The following is a 19,651-nucleotide window of genomic DNA, read 5'->3' as shown; positions in this document are numbered from 1 at the left end:
ACTTTTTATGCTTGACCATATTTCTAACTTGAAAGTATTGAAAATTAGGTCTTTTTATGGTTATGTGCGAACTGACCTGAATTGTGAGATGTGCGCAGACGCGAAAGTATTGATTTTTTCCGAGGCCGAATGTCATTGACCTTGGCACAGAATAAGAATGAACATTAGTCTGATATAACCTGGAAATTTATTTAGAATTGAAAAACGAGATGACAAATTGAATTTATTTTAATATTATTTTCAATTAACGCTAATTATTATAGTAACAGAACATAACCTTCTGCGACAGCATTGGATTTCCAGTCTCCGTGACTTTTCGCTAATTGTCTGTCGATTGCATATCCGAGAATAATCAATATAACGGTACAAAACTGACTTGTGATTGGCTGAAGACCTGTACTTTAATGAGTAGGTGTACTTTAATGACATGCATTAAAGGACTGCTACCAGGTGTATAATTACTACATTTCGGGTTGGTCGAGCATAAAAATCGTAATGTTTATATTACAGGCACATAATCTTGACACAAGAGGAAATAATAATTCAACATTATTAGAACCTAAAAGTTTCACATTTGCTAGTGTAAAGCATAGCATTAATCTTTAGCTAAATTACATCCAGAACTTCGAACATGTAACCCACTAACATACAGGCCTATTAAGAAAATTAGAAACGTGTTAATGTCTTCAATTTGATTTTATAAATTTATAGCCTATATGTATAAATTAATCAGCCTATATTATGTTTGTATTCCATAATTTCGGAATAAATATTTTTCATAAATATTGTCCTACTTTATTCACGTACGATATTATTCTTCTCTATGTTAATATTATATTATATAATCTCATTGTAGCTGTGATTTTAATTTTAATTCCTATTTTATTTTAATTTTCTATATTCCTCTTATATTAATATTATATTATATTATATAATCTCATTGTAGCTGTGATTTTAATTTTAATTCCTATTTTATTTTATTTTTCTATATTCCTCTTATATTAATATTATATTATATTATATTATATAATCTCATTGTAGCTGTGATTTTAATTTTAATTCCTATTTTATTTTAATTTTCTATATTCCTCTTATATTAATATTATATTATATTATATAATCTCATTGTAGCTGTGATTTTAATTTTAATTCCTATTTTATTTTATTTTTCTATATTCCTACTTTATTTTATTTTTCTATATTCCTCTTATATTAATATTATATTATATTATATGATCTCATTGTAGCTGTGATTTTAATTTTAATTCCTATTTCATTTTATTTTTCTATATTCCTCTTATATTAATATTATATTATATAATCTCATTGTAGCTGTGATTTTAATTTTAATTCCTATTTTATTTTATTTTTCTATATTCCTCTTATATTAATATTATATTATATTATATAATCTCATTGTAGCTGTGATTTTAATTTTAATTCCTATTTTATTTTATTTTTTCTATATTCCTCTTATATTAATATTATATTATATTATATAATCTCATTTTTAGCTGTGATTTTAATTTTAATTCCTATTTTATTTTATTTTTCTATATTCCTATTTTATTTTATTTTTCTATATTCCTATTTTATTTTATTTTTCTATATTCCTCTTATATTAATATTATATTATATTATATAATCTCATTGTAGCTGTGATTTTAATTTTAATTCCTATTTTATTTTATTTTTCTATATTCCTCTTATATTAATATTATATTATATTATATAATCTCATAATAGCTGTGATTTTAATTTTAATTCCTATTTTATTTTATTTTATTTTTCTATATTCCTCTTATATTAATATTATATTATATTATATTATATAATCTCATTGTAGCTGTGATTTTAATTTTAATTCCTATTTTATTTTATTTTTCTATATTCCTCTTATATTAATATTATATTATATTATATAATCTCATTGTAGCTGTGATTTTAATTTTAATTACTATTTTATTTTATTTTTATATATTTCTCTTATATTAATATTATATTATATTATATAATCTCATTGTAGCTGTGATTTTAATTTTAATTCCTATTTCATTTTATTTTTCTATATTCCTCTTATATTAATATTATATTATATAATCTCATTGTAGCTGTGATTTTAATTTTAATTCCTATTTTATTTTATTTTTCTATATTCCTCTTATATTAATAATATATTATATTATATAATCTCATTGTAGCTGTGATTTTAATTTTAATTCCTAGTTTATTTTATTTTTCTATATTCCGCTTATATTAATAATATATGACATTATATAATCTCATTGTAGCCGTGATTTTAATTTTAATTCCTATTTTATTTTATTTTTCTATATTCCTCTTATATTAATAATATATTATATTGTATAATCTCATTGTAGCTGTGATTTTAATTTTTATTCCTATTTTATTTTATTTTTCTATATTCATCTTATATTAATAATATATTATATTATATAATTTGATTGTAGCTGTGACCACTAACATTGGCATGTTAACCTTATTACAGAATTAAAAGCGAATTCCGTGTATAATAAAATATCGAAGCTATTAATTCTGTCAAATTTTTGGCACCTTTCGCACCCACATTGCCACCTTTCCCGTTCTCTATTCAACAATAGTCGTGGGAACTCCTTTGATAACGAATATGCTTCACAAACTTGACTTGACAACTTCTTTAACTCCAAACCAGCAGATTTCTTCAGACGCAGAATCTAAAAACTATTCCAGCGTTAGATAATGTGGGAGAATATAGGCTATTAACCTTGGTACTTATTAATTTCTTTTGCTGTTCATCTCAAATAAAAACTTACGACACAGTGAAAAAACGCTACGAACTTTAGCATTAAAATAAAATTATAGGTCGTTCCTTGTCAAGATTGATAGATTAAAATAACGAAAACTTTTTCGAAACAGGCCAATGATCTAAGCGATGGTCAAGGGGAAGAAGAAGTAAAGAAACATGCTCTATTTACGTCAAAAGCCTTTCAAATTTATTCCAGGATGGGAGTTTGTTCCCTTCATGAGACATCACGGGTTGAGTTACAGTATCATTTAACAGAAATAACAGAAGGAGTCGAAATTTTTCGAGGAATCATCCCCACGTTTTTTAACTTAATATCTCACGGCAACATTCAGGAATCGATATAGGTTTCAGCTTGGTAAGAAACCATCACGTGACTAAACTAATGACCACCCAAATAAAATAGAGCGGAAAACCTAAATATTCGGACGAGAACTTTTCTGAATCTCTCTGTACCCCACAAATATCACAAGCAAATCTGTCTAAGATCAACCGCGTTCTACTTGGCCTGAAGCTGTTATTAATCTGAAACTGCTGCTGTATCGAATAAAAATTATATAGAAAGTCTAAATATTTCCGAAATACTTTCTGATATTGTCTTTGTAGATTTAAAATCTTAGAAGACTGGCTAACATCGCAACATTGGAGAGAAGACATAACTGAAATACGTCTGAAGCGAAGATGATGTCCCGCAAAATTTAAATATTTGTAGATAATATTTCCACAATTCTCTTCTATAAAAACATGTTATTATATTTGTTCGATATTTAACCGCTTTCGCTTTGTTCAATTGATTAAACATGATATGAAAGATCTCAGTATTTCGAGTAAACCTTTCTCGGTCTTTTTTCTAAGTTACAAAGAAGAAATCTCCCCGGTATCGAATCCTGGTCCGATAGTTACGTGATTGAACTGCTGACGCCCTCACGTTTTTCAGTATCAAAGGTTAGATCTCGTGACTTACGAAACAGAAATCGGGACAAAGTCTTACTTTGAAATGTCCGGCACTTGGCGAGAAGTCATTGACTGAACTACATCTAAAGCGAAGAAGATAGCCCGTGAAATTTAAATAATTGTATAAAATATTTCCACAATTATTTTGAACAAAAGACACGTTACAATATCTGTTGAACATCTATATGTTTCCCCTTCGCTCAAGAGAATAAAAATGGCAGAAAAGATCTAAGTATTCCTAGCAAAACCTTCCACGAATCCTGGTCCGATAGTTACGTGACTGAACTACTGACAACCTCACGTTTTCCGGTGTCAGGGATTAGAACCCAAGACCTACCAAACAGAAATTAAATCAGCGTCTTATTTTCAAACGCATCGGCTGTTCCTCTACGTAGCACCCTGTTTCTTGCCCCGCGCCTGAACGTCCCCAAGTCAAAACACGACAGACGCTGTTTGCGTTCCTCTCTCCTATCTCATAATCTGTTTATTATTTACTGTCTTTGCAAAGCTTTATTCGTCTCTCCTTCTCTGTTAATTATTCTCTGTTTCTGGATGTCTTTGTGAGGCACTCTGGAGTGGAAATTGTTACGTGAAATGCATGCTGGTCTATGAATAAGAATGAACCTGGAGCCTTAAAGCCGATATGTCCGCAGGTTCTAATTAATTCTGCTGATGGAGGAACACTGGCTTCTAATGCTTCAAGCCCTCTCAGTAACTAAACAAACCAATTTCCCCTCCAAAGAGACTTTTAAACGGAATAAATTATTTATGGTTGAGACTAAATCATTACTATTAACTAGAAACTGTAATGGACCTAACATTGATCCGTGGGGAACTCCATAACTGCAAGTTTGCGAAATTTAAGCTCGAATGAAAGATTATTGATAATTTGCAGGGCTCCCGAGCTTGAGTAAGTACTGTACAGAGAACTGTATGCGCACTACCTTGCTTCACATGACACGTCACAGGATAGCAATTTACGAAGGATGCGTATTTACCCATAATTACGGTTTCCAAGTACTCACCATTGTCTCTTAGTGCAACATTCCATTCAAGTGTTCACATTTTCCACACACAATTAGTAAATGGTAAGCGAATTCTTTAATGAATACAAGAGGTTTTGGATACATTGAGGAATGCTATGTTTAAAGAATACGATAACAAAATTAATTCATAGGTTGCAGAATTTTCTCACCTCTCTTAAGTGAGACGGCGTATTCGAAGTGAGACAGATGGCCTTTATGCTTAGGAACTTACACAGATGTTAAGATAGTCTAAGTTCCAAGAGTATTTGCAAGAATGCACATTCGTGTATCTTTTGGTTTATATTATCACCTTTACTTTCTCTTCGATTCATAGGTAATTCATCAGTTGTTGAATAACAAATATTTTCATTTTACTGTAATGAAAATTTATCTACAGTCTTAATTTATAATTTTAAGCATTACATACCGATAATAAAAATATTTTGTTTCGTTTACTTCGTTTACATTCTTGTTATTTTTTTTAATTTGTCTGTTTGTAGTCTTATCTGTATTGATAGAACGAATGAATGCGTGAATTAAAGAATGACTGAATAAATTAATGAATAACAATGAATGAATCCATGAATGAGTGAAGTAATCAATACGTGAATAAGTGAAGTAATCCATGAATTAATGAATGAGTCCATTAATGATCGGGTCAATGATTTCTTGAATGAAACATAATTGAATGAATTCATGAATGAATAGGTGAATGAGTTCATGAATGAATGGATAAATGAGTTCATGAATGAATGGGTGAATGAGTTCATGAAATGATTGGTGAATGAGTTCATGAAATGATTGGTGAATGAGTTCATGAAATGATTGGTGAATGAGTTCATGAATGGATGATTAGGAGAATCCAATAATGGAGTGTAAACTAATTCATGAATGGACGGGTGAACGAATCGATGAATGGATGGGTGAATGAATCAATGAGTGGTTGGGTGCGTGAATAAATCCATAAGTAGATGGGTGAGTGAATCCATAAATGGATGGCTGAGTGAATCTATGAATGCATGGGTAAATGAATCCATAAGTTAATGTGTGAATGACTCCATGAGTGGATGGGTGAGTAAATCCATGAATGGATGGATGAATGAATCTATGAGTGAACGGGTGAGTGACTCCATGAGTGGATGGGTGAGTGACTCCATGAGTGGATGGGTGAGTGAATCCATGAATGGATGGTTGAGTGATTCCATGAATGGATAGGTTATTAATCATGAATGGGTGAGTGTATGAATCCATGAATGGATGGCTCAATGAATCCATGAATGCGTGGGTGAATGAATCTGTGGATGGATGTGTGAATTAATCTGTTAATGGGTGTTTGAATGAATCCGTTAATGGGTGAGTGAATGAATCCGTGAATGGATGAGTGAATGAAACCGTGAATGGATGGGTGAATGAATCCATGAATAGGCTGGTGAATAGATCAGTGAATGGGTGGGTGAATGGATCCGTGAATGGGTGGATGAATGGATCCGTGAATGGGTGACTGAATGACTGGGTGAATGAATCCATGAATGGGCGGGTGAATGGATCCGTGAATGGGTGGATGAATGGATCCGTGAATGGGTGGATGAATGGATCCGTGAATGGATGGGTGAATGAATCCATGAGTGGACGGGTAAATGGATCCGTGAATGAGTGAATGAATGGATCATCCGTGAATTGGTGGGTGAATGGATCCGTGAATGGGTGGGTGAATGGATCCGTGAATGGGTGGGAGAATAGATCCGTGAGTAGGTGGGTGAATGAATCCGTGAATGTGTGGGTGAATGGATCCTTGAATGTGTGGGTAAATGGATCCTTGAATGGGCGGGTGAATGGATCCGTGAATGGGTGGGAGAATGGATCCGTGAGTGGGTGGGTGAATGAATCGTGAATGGGCGGGTGAATGGATCCGTGAATGACTGAATTATAACGTGAAGACTAGCCGGAACGCTCGGATGGAGCCTTTCCGCAGCGAGGGTGTTGTTAACTTGCAGCTAATGACATCGATCGTCCTGAATTATTAACTCCCCCCCTCGCACCCTCCCCAGGGACAGCACAACTAGTTTTCTCTCACGTCCTCCGTAACACCAGTTGTAAAAGAAAAGAACTTGTCGTGGCAGGAAAAACTTTTCTGGACGCGTCGAGTGGCGTCATTTATTTCTGAACAATATCAAGTGCTGCCACCTGTTCAACTCGCACCGCGCAACCTCTACGACGACTGAACAAACTCAACCTCACTTGTTTTATCACTGTCAGTTCTCGATCATCCATGTTACCTACCATACGAGTAGTTACCTCTCGTTTAACGTCTGTTACTGTACTTATTACTTGTGCAGTCTATTATCCTCGGTGGTTTCGCGATTGCCATGTTGGCTGTTGATACGAGGTTAGCGCGTTCGAATCCTACGTAGGGCAATTGAATTTAAAGGACGATACAAGCTTTGCATGGCTTTCTACGAAAGTAAAGTAAGGTTTTGTAGGTTTACGAAACAAAGAGACCCTGAAGATAGAGGGCTCCGAACAAAATTCGTTGACCACTTCTCGCCTGTTTGAATTTTGATGGTGAATAACTTTCCAGTTGAAATCGTGGTTGAAAAATCTACTATTACAAGTGTACTCTCAACTCTGAAAGGGAAATTAGATTAACGATTTCACTGAGTGGAGGGGAAATTTCTAATCGAAAATCTTGAAATATACAGGTCGAGATAGGAATAAATAGGGTCCTTTTCAGAAATTGAACAGGGTAGTGACTTAAGGGAGAAGATGGGTGAAAATTTGATAGTTTTTGGTCATAGATGTGATGCCTGCTATGCACTTTGACGAAGTTTTAGAACTCTATGGCGGTTGTGTCGTTAATTACGTCGTCTTTAAAAAGCCTGCACTCGTTAGGTTCAAATTATATGCAGACTTTTAAGCTCGTATTTCCTTAATTTAATTTAATTTCATTAAAGAGATCAAAGGTATTTTAAAGAAATTTAGACATGATTCTTAAAAGTTGTGGAAGATGAAAATTTTTGAAAGTATGAAGATTTAATTTTCTAATTTAAATAATACATAAAGTACGGACTCAGTCTATCAAGATGAAACTTAAACACATCGTTACTGATACCAATAAGAGTGTGTGGTAAAATTCATGTTCTGGGAATAATAAGTTAATTAAGTAGTAAAATATCGCTGCAATCGAAAATTATTGGGAATAAACTTGAATAAGGTACACAAAAAAAGTTTCTTTCCCAGGCAGGATTCAAACCACGAAAGTCTTAGTTACCAGTCTATCGTACTCTCGAGTGAACAAGGCTCTAAAATCAGCTACAAGGGTCAGTCCGGTTTTTCTTTTTTGCCCACTACTGTACAATACAGAATTTAAATACCGTAATAATATTTCAATCTATTAAGAATTGTCTTAAAGTGAGCTAAAGTTTTATCTGTTTATATTATACTAGTGGCTTGTGCAGCAAATACTGCGACCTAAGTTCATTAGACGTTCAAATAAACATTTTTCAGATTTATTTTCAACGAAGAACACCAGACATTATGAAAGTTATTTGCTTTCATAATAATGAAAGATACTCTCTCGAGCCGATACTGAAGAGAACCACGCATATAAATATCTACACCACACCGCCATTAAATATATGAAAAAGACCCAACTCCACTTGATTAATAATTATAAAAATATTTGATGTTTAATCATATTATTATCTTACGTAAGTTTTATAGCTTTCAGTAACATATACTATATATACTATATAGCCGCCACTCAGTAAAATATAGAAATCAAAATCTAATTTAAGTTATTCTCTAGGAAACGTTTCACTTTAATATCATCAATATAGCATTAATATGTATAATTAATTAAAAATAGTCACATCATGGCATTAACTACAATAATATTTCATTTCTAATGGTAATAATGTCATCAAACCACCTCAAGTGTTGTAGTTTTTAATATCCAATACACAGCTGTACCCATAAAATTACACACCACAGAATCGAACCTGTAAATTATTTTTAGTAAGTTAAGTTTTTAATAACCAATTTAATTTGAGCTCTAAATATGTCAGCATTCTTGCAGATCATGGCCTTCGTGTAATATTGTTTGCTGTAGTATGTTTTTTCTTTTATTCTGAAATGCAACACTGCCGACTTGATGCTCGCTTCGCTCCTCCTTTACAAAAAAGCGAAGTGTATATCAAGTCGGCCGTGAATGCTATTAGCTAGTTCTGAAAACTGACGACAGGTGGATTTTGGAAAATAGGAAAATTACGTTTAAAATTGACCTTTCACTGAAAACTACTATTTTTCCGAAAAACTTTGAGTTCCAAGCTTCAAAATGAGGGGTTATTTATTAAAATCCGTCCAGCCGTTTTCCCGTAATTTCCATTACCAGTTCAAATTATATATATATATATATATATATATATATATATATATATAATGTTATAATTATTAGCAAAATAAATACAAAAAAATGCAAAATCATTACCAACAGCTGTTGCGTAGTTAAGATAGTGTAAAGAAATGTTATATTATAGTTAAATGTTGGTTACTTTAAACAAAATTATGTCGAAGAAATGGAAAGCGCATTAACAAAATATTAAGTATAAACAGGTTGTTAATTTAAGAAGTGTTAAGCGGAACTAAACATTGGGTTGTGGGTTTCCGGGCTTCTGCCACGTCGTCTCGGTTGCTAGAGCTGACGTTTCGACCATCTTGCTGTGGCCATCCACAGCTCTGAGGACGGCCACAGCTGGGTGGACGAAACGTCAGCTCTAGCAACCGAGACGACGAGGCAGAAGCCCGGAAACCCACAACCCACGAATACCGGCCGCGGAAGCCTACGCCAACATCATATTAAAAATTACTTGGAGAAGCTGGCCATTAATCTACGTGCATTCACTCATCTAGTTTGTATGCCTTTTGCCATTTACATATATCGTTTCTTCACACTGTAATGTTAAATCTTAACGAACATGTTTTTGGTTGCAGGTAATCCTGGTGCCTCACTCCCACAACGATCCGGGCTGGGTGAAGACGTACGAGAGCTACTACCACTACCAGACGCGTAACATCCTCAACAACATGGTGGACAAACTGCAGCACTTCCGCAACATGACCTTCATCTGGACCGAGGTCTCCTTCTTCTCGCAGTGGTGGGAAAGGTGAGTACGCACGCTATACCTGATTTGATGGCAATAATTAATGAATTTTGAAGATATATGTGTATCAGACCAGCGCACTTACTTATTCAGGTAACCAGCTTGGAACCCGTTAGCCCTGATTAACTTTCAGTTTCAGTGTTTCAGTATTAATTGATTTTTCTCATTCATTCATTCATTCATTCATTCATTCATTCATTCATTCATTCATTCATTCATTCATTCATTCACAGTTTCTTGGCCCCAAGGGCAGGACCTTCACTGCAAAACCAACATTCTCCTATCTTTTCTATTTTCCGCCTTCCTCTTAATCTCCACATATGATCTTAATATATTAATGTCATCTGTTATCTTTCATCTGACATCTTCTGTCCCGAACTTTTCTCCCATTCACCATTCCTTCAGTAGGCAGTTTCTTCTTAGTCAGTGTCCCAACCACTTCCTTTTCCTCTTCCTTATCAGTTTCAGCATTATTCTTTCTTCACCCACTCTTAGAGATTTCACCCATTTTATAATTTAGACATGGCTTAAATTGAAAGGAAGCATGTGCGGAATAGTTCTCACTCCTGATGCAATGTTCCAATTATGAAAGGAATTTCTGTAATATTATAATTTTTCACATTAAAAGGCATAACACCAACTATTATCTATACAATAATATCATTTATTTTAAATGAACGAAGTTAAATGATAACAGTATAAAACAAGGCCACCATTGATATGAGACAGGTATTTAAAACTGCCGACTCTGTGACGTCACACGTCTCTGCTCTCGAGCTCCTTGAGAGGGGAAGCATAAAAGGGGCAATTTATGGGGAGGGACAGTGGCAGGGATAGAAATGTTTAACTAGCGGAGACACATTATTACCCTCCCTCACGTGTTCTTCGAGATCTGCTCCGATAGGGGAAACGCGCTCCGACGTCACAGCTTGACCAGTTGGAAATATTTATTTATTTATTTATTCATTTATTCATTTACTTATTTATTTATTTGCAAATCGAGCTTTCAAGTATAACTGCCTGTAAAGTTTATTTGAATAATTTAGAGGAAAAAATTGTTCCGGGGCCGGGTATCGAACCCGGAACTTTAGAACATTTAACCAAGGGTTTCGGGTTCGATACCCGACCGCGGAACAATTTTTACCTCGAAATTGTTTATTTATTTATTTATTTATTTACTTGTTTGTTTATTTATTTGTTTATTTATTTATTTAATTTTTATTTATTTATATATTTATGTATTTATTTATTCATTCATTCATTTATTCATTCATTTATTCATTTATTTATTTATTTATTTATTTATTTATTTATTTATTTATTTATTTAACAAGGGCAAAGACCCAATTACAATAGGCAGTACAAATATTTGCTTAGAACATAAAATTGGAGATAAAATGAAAAAGAGATAAAACGGATACAAATGCAAGGTACAAGTGTAAATAGAAATGAAAAAGAAACAGACAAATACATACTACATAAATAAAAGACACAGACTCAGATATAAATGAAAAATACAAAATAGAGAATAATGAAGAATAGATAAATATAGATATCATAACCAAAAGATATAAAATGTAGCTATAAATGACAAATTACAGAGTAATAAAGAGATAGCAATACTACTTAAAACCAACTACCATCAGTATATTAATAAGAAAATCTTTATATTTCATGTGAGTGAATCAGTATTTACTTCTGTTATGATCATGGTTTGTGGGGATGTGTAGAATCTATAAATTTCCCCTCCGCTGTGAATTTCTTGTCGCTACAAGTAATTTAACGCCAAATAAAATAAGCCAGTCGTTGTGGTATGTGGATAGCGTGTGCTCTTCGCAACCGAGCGACCCGAGATTCATTTCCCGGCCAGAGCAATTATCTTCCGTCCACAGAACTGGGTGTTTGTCCGTTGTCATGTGATTGTCCTGGGATGTCTCTGCGGTATTCTGTGTCATGCTAATCCCTTGATCTGGGAGGCCCGCACTTGTTAGCGGTCTAGTATGTGATTTATTTATTCTCCCTCCCCTATACGCATTGGCGTTTAAGATGGAAAAGAGGAAAGTTAAGCCCACAGAGAAAGGAAGACAGAAAGAATAATAAGATTTGTCTTCTGTTCTGTGGAAGCGGTTATCTTGGTCCAAATTACTGGCGAATTTCGTTAATTTAAATGTATTCTGTTGGCTAAAAGTCTGCAGAAGACTCCGTTCGCTCGGTGGCTATTTGCTAATCTCTGTCTGCGGAGATCAACTTTAATAAGTCAAGTCAGGAAATTGGTCAGTACAGTTGACCGCACCTCTTCCTCGTGAACGTGTAAGGTTCTCTATAATCACACCGTGTAACCGTATTACGCGTATGCTGTAATGGCGGACGTCCGGTCAAGCCAACGAGTATGAGCTCTAATTAATTAATGAATAATTTAATTAGATTTTCGTGGGATGTAACTGCCTGAATGTACATACGTGGCGATTCTGTGTGTGTTGGCCGGGCGGCCAGTACATCCGCCTTCTCTTTGAGCCTGAACTTAATTTAAATCTGTACACCAAAGGGCAGATACGGATAGCGAGATCCATTTTATTTTGTATACATACGTAAGATAAAATACTACATATTTCGAGGGAAAAGGGCATAACTGTACAAAGAGTTTGCTTATACAATGTGATTAACGAGGAGTTACCGTCATTTACGGAGCCTATTTTCGAAGACATTTGGAGCAAAAAATATCATATGAACATGAGTCCTATTCTCAAATTTTCAGAGGTACATTAATTTGAAGTTGCTTGTAAAATACCTTTTTTCTTTAGTTTTAAGGGTTAAAGAATATTACAGACAGAGAATAAACTATTCAGAAGTCTCATTTCTTTAATTTACTAGTATTCTGAAGCTGCAAATGTGTTGTGAGTTCAATAGTTGCTCCGTACAGAAATTTTCTTTCGGTTTTTAACTAAAAATTTACTTCGGAGTATGTATGATGAGACTTTGTGTTAAGTTTTAACGTACCTTGTTTCATGTTTCGACCTATTTATGGGTCATCTTCAGAACGGTCGTTGTTTGTCTTGGCGCCTCTTGTTTCCTGTGAGGTTGCGTTCGTAGTGTAGAGTCAAAGAGTGTATGTGTTTTGAAATTGAGTTGTGTGTTGAGAATATCAGTGGGGTATGTTTTCGTGTGTCTGTATATTTCATATTGTTCTAGTGTGTTGAGTTTCTGGATTTTTGGTTGGATGTGCAGTATTTCCATGTCTGTGTTGATGTCTCTGTAAGCGTGGTTAGCATTTGTGATGTGTTCTGCATATGTGGAGGTGTTTTGTAATTTTGTTATGGCTGTGAAGTGTTCTTTGTAACGTGTTTCAAATGATCTGCCTGTCTGTCCTATGTAGAAGTTGTTGCAGGTGTTACATTTGAGTTTGTATACGCCTGTATGGTTGTATTTGTTTGTTTGTGTTGTTTGTGTGTTGAGATGTTTTTGTAGAGTGTTATTTGTTCTGTATGCGATGTTATAATTTAATTTCATGAATGAGGTTGCAATTTTATGTGTGTTTTTGTTTTCGTATGTTAGTGTGATGTATTTTTTGTGTTCTTGTGTTTGTGTTGTATTCTTCTGTTTTTTGTGGTTATGTTTTGTCTTACGTATTATGTTGTCTATTATGTTGGGGTTGTATCCGTTTTCTTGTGTTATGTATTTGATTGTGTTTAGTTCTTTGTTGTAACCCTGTTGATTCATTGATATGTTGAGTAGTCTGTGTACCATTGTTCGGAATGCAGCTTGTTTGTGTTGTGTGGGGTGGTTGGATGTGTTGTGTATGTGCTGTTGTTGTTGTTGTGGGTTTTCTGTATACTTTGAATGTGTGTTTGTTGTGTACTTTTGTTATTGTGATGTTTAGAAAATTTATGGATTTGTTGTTTTCAATTTCTAATGTGTAGTGTAGCTTTGGGTGTATTTTGTTTATGTGTTGATGCAGGTTTTGGATCTGTCTTTTGTTTCCTTTGTATAGTATTAGTATGTCATCTACGTATCTGTGCCAATATATGATGTTGTCTGCGTGTTTGTTGTTGTCTAAAGATGACCCATAAATAGGTCGAAACATGTAAACAAGGTACGTTAAAAGTTAACACAAGAAAGTCTCATCATACATATTCCGAAGTGATACAGTGTTAAAAGTTGTGTAATCAAGATGTATAAAAATTTACATTATTCGTACGCACCTATCACACTCGTTACAAATCACGCCACTCTTGTAAACTCTTTAAGACTGTACATAAGGGTAAAAAACTGAACTGTAAAGAATCAAGTTGCTAGACGTCGTGTGATATGTAACAATTATTATTATAAATGCGTAAGAAAAATGTAGTTTTTAGTTAAAAATTGAAAAAAAAATCTGTACTAAGCAACTAAGGAGTTCATAACACATTTTTAGCTTCATAGAACTATATATTATTATATGCATAAATCACTTCGTGATTTAAGACGGCGCTTATTCCGTCGGATCCCGGCCAACTAGTCACTCATTACGAGTGCACCTCAGCACATATGTGGATTTCGGTCCTAGGTTCATAGATGTCTATGACGTAGTGCAGAGGGCGGCCACTAGAGGGAACCCAAGAGTTGGAACCTAAAAAACTGAGACGATTCTTCCGACGCCGGGGTGGAATACGGTGTGGCTTAGTGGATAAAGCGTCAGCACGTAGAGCTGAAAACCCGGGTTCAAATCCCGGCGCCGGAGAGAATTTTTCTCAGTTCCATTACTCTTTCATCGCTTCATAGAACTAGCCAATTAAAGAAATGATATTTCTGAATAGTTATTTCTCTATCTGTAATATTCTTTTACCCTTAAAACCAAAGAAAAAAGGTATTTTACAAACAACTTCAAATTAGTGTAACGCTGACAGGATTGAGAATAAGACTCATGTTTGAGTGACTTTTTGCTCAGAATGTCTTTGGAAATAAGCTCTGTAAGTGGCGTTATATCCTCGTGAATCACCCTTCATGTAGGGTACCTCCAAAATACTCCTACAGAAATAATAACGAAAGTAATTCATATCAACACAACTCCAAAACCGAAGCGTTCACTGGCAGAGATATGTGTAGGGGTATAGAGAGTGTTACTCAGTTAGATTTGCTTGTTATAGGGTACTTCCAGAATACTCTGACATAACTTGAGGGATTTTTCAACACAATAATGATACTAAAAATAGTTCATATAATCATATAGTTGATAATAATTTAAAATGGAATAATCATATTTATTATATTTGTAATAAATTACGTAAAACATTGTTACTTTGTCATTCTAATAAATATTTTGTCACTTAACTGTTCACGTGTAATTTATTTAGCATTATTTCAATCTATGTTTATGTATGGTATCATAGGTTGGGGTGGAACTTATAAATCCAACCTTTATGCGTTAATTTTACTACAGAAAAAAGTATTAAAAATTTGTTTAAAAAAGCAGAAAGATCATCCAACTGAATTGTTGTTTAAACATATCAAAGTTTTCAACATTAAACAAATGTATTATTTTATTTTATTAAAATATTTTCATAGAAATTTTAATAACTTTGAAAGTTATATACATAAATATAGAACTAAAAATATGAATTCTCTGCGTTTGTGTGAACCAAAATGTAAAACCAATGCAGCTTTTTATCATAGCATGAGTCAAGGTCCCAGATTATTAAACAAATTTTATTCCAATAATATTTCAACCACGAATCCCCTCCAAACTAATAATTTTTTTTTAAATTGTATTGGATTTATAGTTTGGGTTTAAACATATTAAACGCTATTTAATCTGTAGTCACTCCTCAATTTTAATTTTATTTTTGTCTGTATTGGAACCCCCTCCTGAGCACGAGTCTTACTCATTCAGGAGTGGACTAGTTTATCTTTCATTGTATTTTTTAATTTGTATTCATTTCAAACTTACTAGCAATAAAATAAATAAAACATATATACAGAACAGAAACGTTTCACTGACGGAAATAGGTATAGAGGGACGAAAAGCGTTACTGAGTCAGCTTTTGATTATGTTACGGTAACTCCAGAATACTCACAATCAGAATTAACTTGACACATTCTACACACAAAAACTAAAGAAAATAAATAAATAAACAAGTAAATCAATAAATAAATACAGTATTAAATAATTAAAAGCAAAGGATTCGTCTATCTTATCGTATATGTGTGACGAAATAACTTAAATGCTATTTGTATATTATTTTATTAATTGATAAACGTTTTCGACTCAATTGAGTCATCTTCAGATCATAACATGCCAAATGAAAATTTTTATAAAAGTTGTTTAACAGGTGTGCATGAAATTAAACCAAGTGCACTATTATACAAGTGTGTTATGCATATGTCAAGTATTAAAAGCAATTTAAAATGTATGGAATATGTCAGTAACGTTGTACAAGTATCAACTATTATAACAAATTAAAATTACATAAAATTTCAATACACTGTGACCATATTTATGTGCTGACCGATAAGATACACAAGGTAAACCAACACATAATGGATCATATTCAGTTAAAATTATATAAAATGTGTGTATGTGGTTACCATTGAACTAATAAGAGAACATTGCAACATATAATTACAGCTAGTGTTCTATTAATTCATGAAATACGTAAGTGTGGTTGCCATGAAACGCTCAATTTAACTATGCTAATACCACAGTCTAGTATATACAGTCACGAAGTTCAATACGTAGTAAATATGCATCCATAGATAGTTGCTAACCACTAGGATCGCTACTATAAGCCTCATAACAGACAATGCGAAATAGTACCTGCACAGTTTATTGTTCCTAGCACCCTCATTAACTCAAGCTTCGTGACTGTCTATACTAGACTGTGCTAATACATAAGCAACAGATAAAGTGGATCAAAAACTTTTTCTTTGCATTTTTAACTATGTCCTGATTGTACCTATGAGCAATTCCATCTCAAATCGACCGAAATATAGAGAAAATTGACCTTGCAATTTTTAAATACAATGAAACTTTTTCTGTCCGTAGACAACAGTGATACAATGCTTTGTGCAAAGTTTGAGGCATCAGAACTTCGTAGTGTTTAAATTTAAAATATTTAAATGTATCGTATTTTCATAAAATTAGCAAATTTAAAGTCTTGTAGCTCCGAAACCCTTTCACCCAATGATCATAATCATGGCTTGTTTTGATGCTGAGGAATTAAAGTTTATATTGACATATAAACAGATTTTCTTACTTGTTATGGAAATGGAGAAATTTAGATTTATCCTCATTAAGACGCCTTTGCCAAGGAAAAATTATTTTTAAAATATATGGTTAGATTCCGCATTGAAAGTACAAATAAACACATTTTTTACTGGTGGTACGTTGATAAGAAAGTATTGAAAATATCAAATAAATAAAATAAATAGTACGCGCGTGAACTAACCAGCTGACTGTGAGGCGGGAGATAGCGGAGGTAAGCAAGGCCAGGAGACATAAACACGTGATGTGTCATCTAGCAGTCATGGCTGTGCTAGCTTTATCACAGGTTTTCATAAACACAGGAGCAAAATGACGCCCAACGCTTGCTTGTCTTCAGCTCTCGGCCAGTGCGTGCGGTACTGCGGCGTTCAAGTCTAGGCGTGTGAAAATAATATATTTAATACCCTCAAAACTTATTGCCATATCACTAAGCAAACAATGCCGAATCCCTCTTAATAATGCAAGGTTTTTTCTCAATATTTTTTTTACATTTTTACAAATTGGCAAAACGCCTAAAAGTAAGTTAAATCAGATTATCTGTCTCTCTGTATACAATAAAAATAAGGCTTACTTCTTAACATAACCTACTAAAGGTCAGCTTCAAAATGAGCTCCAGTTCAATGTTCTGCAGCAAATGGTTCCAGAGTTCTGAGCGCTGAAAGATGCTTGTTTTTCTAACCTACGCTAAATTTGTCGCTCAATAATACGCAAACCGTTTGACTTTCGATAGTATGTTTTTGCAAATGCACTCTCCTCAGCACTTTGTATAAATAGGGAAAAAAGTAGAGTCTAAAAAAATGCGAGGTTTTTTACTGATCGATTTCATATGGAATAGCCCCTTTGCAGTGTAAAATATTACCATGGCTACTAAAACTTACCATTAAGCAAAGCCTGCATGGTATAGTAAAAATGTAAGGAAAACCTTTTGTTGTCAATGTATAAATACGCTGTTAAATTCAAAAGAAAGTAGTTCATATAAACATGTACCAAAACCCGAAGCTTTTTACTATCATAGAGATGTGTAGACATATAAAGAGCGTTACTGAGTTAAAGATCATTTGATGAGTATGCTATAATGTAGGCGTATGTATGTTCAGTCAACTGTCCGAAGACTAGTTACAATCTCATAAATTATGCGAATAAGGCGTCACTGATGATAATGGAGTAGTGTAGTCCTTTCCCCCTCCACTGCATACAAGGCTGACTAGTAACACAGTTCACTAATCGAAGTGTCCTCAGTATGTCCTATGATAGAATGTAGAGCAGCACGTTGGGACCCTTATAGAACAGATCAAATTAATTCATTATGAAGAGTCTAGCGGAGAACGACCGGATTTTTTAAGGGAAAAGTTTACATGACGAGGAAATTGTTACCGAAATAGAATGGAAACTATTAGGAACTAGGCGAAAGCGACTTCATGCGCATTGTATAGGACCTATATGGATCAAATAGCAGGAGTAGAATAGAAAAGTGATCTTATTATGGTAGGGGTGATCATGATTTTAAAATCAAAACTAGACGGCAGAGAACAGATGTCGGTTAATATTACTTCCTTAATAGCACTATTAAAAATTGGAATGAGTTACCTCCACTAACTTTTGAGACCTCTTCTCTCCTTTCCTAGGGAAATTTAAAGGCTATATAAAGTATTACGCAAATTAGCGAATGGAGTTGATATGTAATTAATTAAGGGGATGAGTAATTAATTAAGTCGATGTGATATAATTAATGAGATTATTTGTAATTAATTGGATGCGAAAATTACATACTTAATTATTTGATGGTAATTTAAAGTATTATGTACATCAGTGAGTTAAGTTGGCATGTTATTAATTAAGTAGATGTGTAATTAATTAAGTGAATGTGTAATTAATTAGTTCACATGTAATTAAGTTGATACGTAATTATATAAACTGATTTGCAAATGAATAATTAGGTATATGTGTAAATGCTTAATTTAGTCTCTACAATTCTGAAGTTCACATGTAATAAATCTGTTGATATGTAGGCTACTTAAATAGGTTGACAAATTGGGTTTACTTTAATACTTCCTTTACTTCATTTATGATGCTCCTTGTAGCTTAGATTTTCTTATATTATTATTAGTATTATTATTATTATTATTATTATTATTACTATTATTATTATTATTATTATTATTATTATTATTGCTGCTGCTGCTGCTGCTGCTGCGCAACGTAGAACTGCACGCATTGTATTCTTCACCTAAAATAATTTAGAACGTTAAATCCAGACGTTTGATTTTAGCAGGGCTTGTAGCACTTATGGGTGAATGTAGAACTCTATATAGATGTTAGTTGGAAGATCTGAGGGGAAAAAGACCTTTGGAGAGGCCGAGACGTAGACGGGAGGATATATAAAAACGGATTTGAGGAAAATGGAATATGATGGTAGGGACTGGATTAATCTTGCTTAGGATAGGGACTGATGGCGGGCTTATGTGAGGGCGGC

The 19,651-nt window shown here is 33.5% G+C and overlaps 1 protein-coding gene across 3 annotated transcripts in view; it reads left to right on the top strand.

Annotated features, from left to right (window-relative positions):
- Positions 1–19,651, top strand: part of alpha-Man-IIb (alpha-Mannosidase class II b) — a 1,305,824-nt gene that overhangs the window by 1,101,850 nt on the left and 184,323 nt on the right. For all 3 annotated transcript variants that reach the window (XM_069835935.1, XM_069835933.1, XM_069835936.1), the window contains one exon: positions 9,772–9,944. In XM_069835935.1, coding sequence (XP_069692036.1) covers positions 9,772–9,944 — 173 coding nt within the window. The remainder of the gene's footprint in view (positions 1–9,771; positions 9,945–19,651) is intronic.

Source organism: Periplaneta americana, chromosome 9 (assembly GCF_040183065.1).
Source record: "Periplaneta americana isolate PAMFEO1 chromosome 9, P.americana_PAMFEO1_priV1, whole genome shotgun sequence".
Classification (NCBI taxonomy): Eukaryota; Metazoa; Arthropoda; class Insecta; order Blattodea; family Blattidae; genus Periplaneta; species Periplaneta americana.
The sequence above is the reverse complement of the archived record's forward strand: the minus strand, read 5'-3'. Positions and strand labels throughout refer to the sequence as shown.